A 9,425-nucleotide genomic window follows, 5' to 3' on the forward strand; every position below is an offset into this window, starting at 1 on the left:
GAGGGAGCTCTTCTTAATATTTTGACACCAAAATCATGTCGATACACCTTACCGACTGCGAGTAAAGCCACCCACGCTTTAACTTGACAGACTGTACAAACTGTTCCAAGAAGGCCGGGAGGATGTCGAAGACAAACCTCGCCCTGGACGTCCCAGCACGTCAACAACAGATGAAAACGTTCAAGCAGTAGAAGAAATGGTGTTGAAAAATCGCCGAATTGCTATCAGAGAAGTTGCTGAAAATGTTGGCATATCGGTTGGCTCATGCCATGCTATCTTTTCGGACGTTTTGGGCATGAGACGTGTGTCAGCGAAATTTGTTCCAAAAGTGCTTAATTTTGAAAGTGCTTGTGAAAGATTTCCTGACCAAAAACAGCACCGCAGTCATGATTCACCCTCCATATTCACTGGATTTGGCCGCCAGTGACTTTTATCTTTTCCCAAAACTGAAGAGACCCATGAAAGGACATCGATTTTCAACGATTGAGAAGATAAAAACTGCATCGCTGAAAGAACTCAAGGCTATACCACAAAATGATTATCAGAAATACTTCGATGATTAGAAAAAACGTTGGCACAAGTGTATTATATCTGAGGGGGATTACTTTGAAGGGGGCAACATAAATATTGAGGAATAAATGATTATTTTTTGAGAAAACCATAAAGTCACCTTATTTTTCAACACGCCTCGTATCTGGTGTAATTGAAAAAGGAATTCCCTGCTGAGAAAATTTTGATCGGATTTGATATAAAAAATATAATAGTTTTCTATCCTTCTTCTATATCCGCGAGATTAGGAATTTTTTAACATTTCTATCATTATGAAAAATCATCCTTGTCGGAAGTGTCCCTCGATGTCCCGCTACAAAAAGGCAATCAATTTCTATTAAACCTTGGGATAGAAATTTCCCATCTAAAAGAAATAGGCATGCATTCCAACGATTCCTATACATTTTTGAACGTTTTTAAATAAAATTTGTATCCAATAATATCCAATATGCAATTTCAAATTCCAGACCATTTTAATACCCTTTTTTTATAGAAATCCAATTTAATCCTATCAAAGATGACATCTCACATTCCATTCGACTTTAAAAGTTTAAAAACGCCGAGAAAGCTTATGCCCTTTTTAATCAACCTTTTATCATTGAAACTCTATTCGTAAATATCTGTAAAAGTACACAAATTAACATGAATTTTGGGTCTGAATTCTAAATATAAAATTTTAATTTCTTTTACGTAACTAATAAAGGGAAAATAGTTTTTTCTTAAGTTTGCTTATGTAGAAACTAGACTGATATTTTCAATTTTAAGAAAAATTACCTATTTCTTCATAATTTCATTGTAAATTTCTAATATTTTTATTATACATATGAGTCACCTTTATTGAAAAATAATGATTGATAATAGACTACAAATGCAAAAAAAATTGAAAAGGAAGTTTAAAAATGAGTATTTTTTGAACTTCTTTGATGTTTGTATGGGGCCATCCATATATCACGTGGACAGTTTAGGGGGGAGGGGTATGGCAAAATTCCACGCTTGTCCACGAGGGGGGCCGGGGGGGGGGGCTAGAATCTACTTGGATACTTGTTCCCCTAAATCTGTGAAAAATATACTGAAATCAGACAAGTTATACTCTAGGTACATTCGAATTTTTTCTATTGTGCTTTAAAGACCAATAATATCTATATTTTCAAAAATACGTGCACGTGGACAGATTAGGGGGTGATGTTTGTCCAAATTCCATGGCTGTCCACGAGGAGGGGTAGGGGGCTAAAAAGTGGTGAAAAATTGTCCACGTGGTATATTGATGGCCCCTGTGGACTTTCTCGTATCAAAACTCAAACGTAATCTCCCATCATATTCTCATTGTACTGCCCCTAATTACGTCTTTCAAAGTCTATCACATCTTGGTGAAAACGCTCTCCTTGCTCTCCTAAGCAGGCACCCATATTATCTTTGCATTGGGCCAAGTGAGCATGTAACATATGCACTTTAAGGGACATTCTGCAGTCCATGATTGTTAAGCTTTCAAGTATTGTTTCAATCAACTCTTCATAATTTTCAACTCTGTTTTCCGAGAAAACCATATACTACTGCTTTAAGATTGTTTCAGGCTTGTTTTACATAAGTATTAAGTAATTTTCTAAATTCATTACTGGTCATTATTTTTTTTATTTGTGGTGCTACCACCTGCTGCTTATACAATCAACCAAGAACTTCAAAACTTACTCATCGACGTAAAACAGATAAAAGAAAACTTTATAAGTCAAAAAATTCTATTGAAATTCTACCTTCTACCAAGATATTGTCATTTAGACTCAGTAAAAGATTTTTGATGGATACAGTTTTATAAAAATTTTCGAAATTCAAATACGTAGGATTTGATTCCGTTCTAGGGTAAATAATATTTGTTTGAAACTGTTGATATAATAGAATACGATTTCTCAACAGCTAGAATTTCATATAAGTATCCTAGATTCCGAAACATAGAGTTTGATGCAAAGGTTCTATAAATATACTGGTAGATTTTTATTTGAGAAATTCGTTCGATTGAATTATAACGGATTTCGATCAAATCTGCTGATAGAATTTCATTTGTAAATTTTATTTGATTAAATTTTATAGGATGTTTATCAAGTGTTCTTATAAAATGTAATTAAATTGCACTTCTTGATGGATTCTGTTTAAATTTTCCCTAAATGTATGGAATTAGATTTAATTTAATTTGTTCTTGCAGGATAGAGTCTATCGAATTCTATAATTGTCTATACCTTTTAGCAGGATTGTTAAGTAGATTTATAATTGATTGAAATGCCATTTTTAAATACATTGTTGACGATGCTAATTAATTAAACCAATTTCAGATATTCTTCGTCCTGAGAAAGAAGAACAGCCATGTGTCTACCCTCCATGTTATTCACCACGGATGTATGCCAATGTCTGTGTGGTTTGGAGTCAAATTTACTCCAGGTATATTAAAATTATAATTATGAAAATTATAATTTGTGAAATAATTACTATTCTAAGTAATTTAAAAATATTTCAGTTCATGCAGAAGGAAGTAAATCTAAAGTAATTTGAACAATCTTTATTAAATTTAAATAACTCTGATGGAGTTCTCCTAATGTCAAAGCTGCTAATACATACGTAGATTTCTTCACTTCCACGTTTTTCTAAACTAACGAGTATGCGTTTTTTATCCAGGTGGTCACTCAACTTTCTTCGGTCTCTTGAACACGTTCGTCCATATCATCATGTACACGTACTATCTCATGGCCGCTTTGGGTCCCAGAGTACAACCTTATCTCTGGTGGAAGAAGTACCTGACTGCATTCCAGATGCTCCAATTCGTATTCATCATGATCCACGCGTTTCAGCTCCTGTTTATAGACTGCAACTACCCCAAAGCCTTCGTTTGGTGGATTGGCCTCCACGCTGTGATGTTCCTCTTCCTCTTCAACGAATTCTACCAACAAAGCTACGCACAAAAGAAGAGTCGCAGAGAGGCGAAGATCGCTGCTGCTGCAAGACAAACTGCGACTAATGGAGCTACCAGTGGCAAAATTTCCAACGGCACCAGTGAGAATGGAGTTAGGAGAAAAGAGGCTGCCGACTACTACGTCAAGGGTGACACTATCGCCGCGACCGAGTTAAGCCTACGAAAACCCTACGCTTCAATTGAATGATCTCTTGACTTATTTAGGAAACCGGAAAAATACCAGCATCCGAGTTGCGGCCGCGAATCATCGGATGATAATATCCTCGCCTCTGATCATCAGCTCAATGTCCGGACTCGTTTGCAATCGTGCCATCGAATCATTCGCAGGATCATTGTCCAAAATCGCTATAAAAGAAACGGAAGAGAAGAAACTAGACTCGTGATTGCCAACGTAGGCTGAGGACACTTTACCTCATGTGCCCGGAGTTTCGTTTTTGAGATTCACCACATGATCGTGTTCTATGGCCATTTATTGGCTGTCAATACATGAGAAACTAGGAAAACTTATAAAGACGAGTGCGGTGTTATGGTCTGTTACATGAATCATACAAATCTTTCCAATTCTTTAAAGATCGTAGCACAGTATTCTCTTTTTCACCCTTTTATTTTCCAGTAATTTGCCTTCATTTTCATTTTACTTTCCTTTTATTTTCTTTCTTCCTTTCTTCTGGACTCTGCGATTAGCGACTCAAGATGGGAGGTAGCACGCTCACCATCGTCTTGCCCTGTTTAGGTCAGACATTTTGTACATAGATAGGTTAGTTTTATACTATCGCAATGCGAATAAGAAAAGACCTTGTGCCTTACTTTTAAAATGAGTTTTACCGTAGCACGATATTGAAGTATTTCTGCTTAATTGAAAGAACACTTTAAGTCATTGCTGAAGGCAGAATCATTGATACTTTTTGCGTTATCAACGGCCGCTTCAAAAAAACTGTAACGGTCTTAACGCAAGTATAAATATTTAACTTTTTAATTATTTATTTAACCGCATGTTATAATATACCTGAATATGATTCAGAATTTTCAAATCTATCATTTCTGTAATGATAGCCTTTACAAAAAAAGCAAGAATATAACTCTCAAACATTTTTCAAGGACATCGATACTTATAGGGATATTTTTTCTGCTTGGAATTATTAATTGGATCACTAAGATAATACGATTAGAATCAAGGGAAATATCCAAATTTTACAGAAGCAGTTATCGAATCATTCTAGATAGTTAGAGGGAATTAATTGCGGATTATTAATCAATTTTGATTCGTTCCTTTCCATGCGGCGATTAGAAATTAGAAGTATTTTTGTAAAGAGTTTTTAAAGGATAATCACACGTTTGATGAACAAGCGAGCATTATTTTAACGAATAAAATCCTACCAACGGCAGAACTTGAGGTTATTTTGTTGCAAGGATCTGGCTGTGGAAGGAAAAATAAAAAGTGGAATTAAGATTCGAGGATCATGTAACAACACATGGATATTAAGAAGATACCATTGATATTTTAATAATCATATAGCTGAATAAATTCAGTAGAATGTCACATCAATTTTTGGAAACCCGTGTACTTAAAAACTAATAATAACCTATCAAAATTACTTTTTATGGTAGATTTTTATTCTATATGTTAGTATTCTTTGGATTTCATCTTCGTGTAGAGAATTGGAAGTGAAATTTGAAAATCTGTTGAAAAAGAAGCGTTGTCTATTCGCCCAGCTTTTTCGATAATTAGCCCTAGACAATCAAATTTGCAAGATTTTATATATTTTCCAAAGAGCTGGACGACTAATCACGGTCATAAAGTAATTAGGTTTCAAGATGACGGTTTTTAAAATTAACGAAAATACTTATCAACTCGCTTGTCACCCCTAGGAAGCCTAAGTTATGTTTGGTTACGTAATATTGTATCCAATTTGCATATGTATGTGTTCACTAAAAATTAAAATGTCAAATAGAGAGAAGGTAATAGTATATCGCCATACTAGCTTAAGAATTTTACATTAATGTACGAGGGCCACTCCAAATGTAAGTTTAAAGATGTTCCAAAAAATCGAAAATACATGAAAAAAAATTATTTACAAAGATTGGGGTTATAATCATTTTTCAACATAATTACCAGCCCAATCACAACATTTTTGGTAGCGTAGGGATAATTTTTTCAAACTATTGGCGTATTTATGCTACCAAATATGTTTGGACCGGCCTAGTGATTATGTTGAAAAATTATTATTACCCTAGAATTTCTTAATATTTATCTTTTATTTTTAATGCATTTTCAATGCTTTGGAACAACTTGAAATTTAATTTCGCATTGGCCCTCGTATGTATAATACTATATCATACGTTAAAACCATGAATTACGCCGAATTCTGCAATACAAACTTTTGAATATATCAAAAGAAACTAAATATCATCACACGGAAAAATGTATAAAAAAAGATTGTAAAATTAAAAGTCAGAAGTGGTCAGACGATACACATGCGATATACATATACATACATTAATGTCATTGAAATTAGGATAATTAGTGTAATTAATTTTAATTAGCAAGAAAACCAGGAAAAAGGGTTACTCAAGGCTTCCTAGGATTAATTAAAATTGTCTACTAAAGATGCGATATCAATCAATGTAAAAGGTCTTCGCACGACAGGGTGTGATACATTTTTCGAAAAATAAATTCAATATTATTAGTTTGGAAATATTGGCTTTAATTTCACGTACAGTGCTGCTTTTAAAAGTAAAGAAATATTGAAATGACTACACTTTGCAATGATTTTTTTTTAATTTTGAAGGTGTATTTCCATAGGTAAAAGAGGCAGCAAATTCTGTGCATATCCCTTAATAGATACACCTTCAAATAACATAAACGATATTTTTGGCTTTAAACAAAAATTTTGTAAACGATATAAAATGGGAAATAAATAGGAAAAAAACGTAGATAATCAGAAAAAAATGGAAAATCAGTGAGAACATATTTCATACATTCTCTAACAGCACAAGGGTCGTGATATGCGAAATTTTTCATATACCTCCAAAATCTGATATTCCGCCGGTTTTCTTTCGAATTCCAATTTTTTATTTTGTTTGAAAGTACGCCCTTTTAACTCTAGATTATCCAATAATCAAATAGTAAACGCTTTTTCAATATAAACACACCAAAAAATTAATTGATTTAAAAAAATGTCATTAAGTTTTAAAAAATCATAGAAAAAGCGAAAAATTTATGAACGTATTTTATTGTAGCTTTGTGATCTTTAAATGTGATGAGATACAATCTGCGATTCAAAATGAGTGTTCCACTACTTACAAGTCAAGAAAGCAAGAAAATTGGGAATCTAATAAAAAATTGCAGAATTATGAATATATACGGGTGCCAGTGCTGAATTTCGGAAATGCATTTTATTGACTCAAATAAACTAAGTATTTTGACGTAACTCCTAAGTCATGTCTCCGTAGAAGATTACAGTCCAGTTCGAATCAGAAGTAGGTGAAAAGCCATGCGTTTATTTTTTTACGACGTTACGATTGTAACACTACCGGCACAATAGACTGTGACCCTTCCACTTCTACGGCATTGTTATGTAACTTTCAGCTTTCAGTAATCTTCAGGATGGCTGCTGGACCAGGAAATGGTCGTAAATTTTTTGAGACCGCAAATAACGATAGATTTATATTTTGATGGGGTATTTTACCATTTTTTAGAAGAAAAATCTACCCAATCACTTGAAATATCACAAATTAAAAATAAGTTAGATTTAAACTTTTTTAAACGTTTATTTCAATAGTTAACTTTTTTAAACCATGAAATCATTTAGTTCACAATACGTAATTCTAAAATCTTCTATTTAAGTTTCATAGACTTTAAAATAACTTTTTCCATTCGAAAGTAGTTAAACGAATGTAAACATTCGATTGACACTTTTAAAACTATTGTCAATTTTAAAACAAATAAAAATTAATTGATCCAAAATTAAGCGCTTTCATTAAAATTAAAATATTGTATCAGTTTAAAATATTTTATTCTTAATCTATTCAATTTGAAATTTTCTTTATTAATAAAGAGGAACAATTTTTTAATTTTGACTGTTCATTTAAAATGATAAATTACAAATCAAATATTCACAAAATGTTTAATTTTATATGTGAAATTGTTAAATTTTGATGTCTAAATATCTGTTGAAAAATTACTAATTTACCAAAAATGCGGCCCTCACAACAAAATGATATCTTTTACATGTCCCTAGGATATCTCGGCAGGATATGGGATATCCTGAAAAATGTCTCGAAAATCTCCCGGGATATCCTTGGCATCTTCCAAGGATATCGAGATTTCCGCCCTGTATGATATCCACTCAATGTCCTGTCCGGAATATACCCAATTTTGGCAGTGGATATTTATAAAAGTATGTAGAGTACCTGCAAACATCAAGATTTACAAACATCCGTTTGAGAAAAAACCACTTTGAACAAATCTCGAATATTCGGTTTATTTCAAAACCCTATTTCATTATAATTAGCAAAAAATTATTAAGATGAATAATTTTCATAACCAATAACAACCTACTTACAATAAAAAAAGTCACTTTAAAAAAATTAAAAGTTGGTTGTTATTGCAATGTGTAAAATCTAAATTGCGCAGTTTAGAGATCAGCCATGATGAGATTTACCCAAAAGTGACTTTAGATGGGAATTTATCATTATTATATTCTATGTTTTACTTTGCGTAAAATCTCCGGAAAAATACCTAATACTGCTATATTATTTCATATTGTATTGATACGATGGAATATAAATATAGTTCGCAGTAGATATATCTGCATTTCAAATAATATACTAAATTATAGAATTGGGATATCTTAGGAATACCCTTGTCATATAAAATTGGGACATAAATTAGATATCCTGAGGATATTCTGAGATATCCATGTGATATTTCAGGTATATCGAGATTTCCTACCTGCACAATATTATCAGCGATATCCCTAGGATCTTCTGGGATATGCCCAGGATATACTGGGAGGTAAATGGGATATCCCGCCGATATCTCATGCAAATAAGATATCTCATATTTAGAAGTTTTGAAAAAATGTAAACTTAATTCAAAACTTGAAAAGATAAAAATAACTATCAAAGAAGAATCTAGATTATTTTAAGGCCTTTTTTATTTTTCAGTATTTTCAAACATTAATGGTTTTCTGTTTTGTGGCTTTGGAGTCCAAGAATGTTAGAGAAATCTTAATCGCACATAGTTACCAGAGAAAATTTAGAGATACCGCAATTAAAAACAGATTAAAGACTCTTCAAAGCAGAAATGACAGGGGAACCCAGAAATAGATAGTAGTAGATAGTAGTCAACCCCCTACCAAGTTCTGTCCCTGCCTTATGTGCTAGGGTTATCAAAACAAATTACGGAAATAATTAAACCGCACAATATAAAAACGTCCATTACTAATCCCCTTGATTTATCGCCGTTTTTTACTAAAAACAAAGACAAGTTGAGTGAAGACTTACTATCAAACGTATGGCTTATTGCGTTCAACGAGGGGGATATGCTTCGTGCTACATCGGGAAAACAAAAAGGATCTGAAAACTATAATTTACGATCACAAAAGGGACCATCTCAAACCTCAAGAAAAACAAACAGCTCTAACAAGACATTCATGGAACCACGATCATGTTCTCAATTTTGAAAATACAATTGTTCTAGAATCTAGATAGTACCGAAAAACACAAAAATAGTGCATTGTGCACCGAGAGCGAAAACGGTCGTTTACGCGCCGCGTATGAAGTTAAGCACCTCGGCTTCGCCACGGTACTTAACTTGATGCAGGGTGCAAACGACCGTTTTTGCTCGAGGTACACATACTATTTTATCCGACAGCGAAGCGAGTTTTCGCGTTTTTAAATATACAAAGCGGAAATC

General features: G+C 33.1%; 1 protein-coding gene across 7 annotated transcripts in view; it reads left to right on the plus strand.

Moving 5' to 3' along the window:
- Window positions 1-6,201, plus strand: part of LOC117170274 (elongation of very long chain fatty acids protein AAEL008004-like) — a 129,777-nt gene extending 123,576 nt beyond the window's left edge. For all 7 annotated transcript variants that reach the window (XM_033356936.1, XM_033356937.1, XM_033356938.1 and 4 more), the window contains 2 exons: window positions 2,871-2,976; window positions 3,211-6,201. In XM_033356936.1, coding sequence (XP_033212827.1) covers window positions 2,871-2,976; window positions 3,211-3,692 — 588 coding nt within the window. In that variant the 3' untranslated portion in view covers window positions 3,693-6,201. The remainder of the gene's footprint in view (window positions 1-2,870; window positions 2,977-3,210) is intronic.
- The last annotated feature ends 3,224 nt before the right edge of the window (window positions 6,202-9,425 follow it).

Source organism: Belonocnema kinseyi, chromosome 3 (genome assembly GCF_010883055.1).
Source record: "Belonocnema kinseyi isolate 2016_QV_RU_SX_M_011 chromosome 3, B_treatae_v1, whole genome shotgun sequence".
Taxonomy (NCBI): Eukaryota; Metazoa; Arthropoda; class Insecta; order Hymenoptera; family Cynipidae; genus Belonocnema; species Belonocnema kinseyi.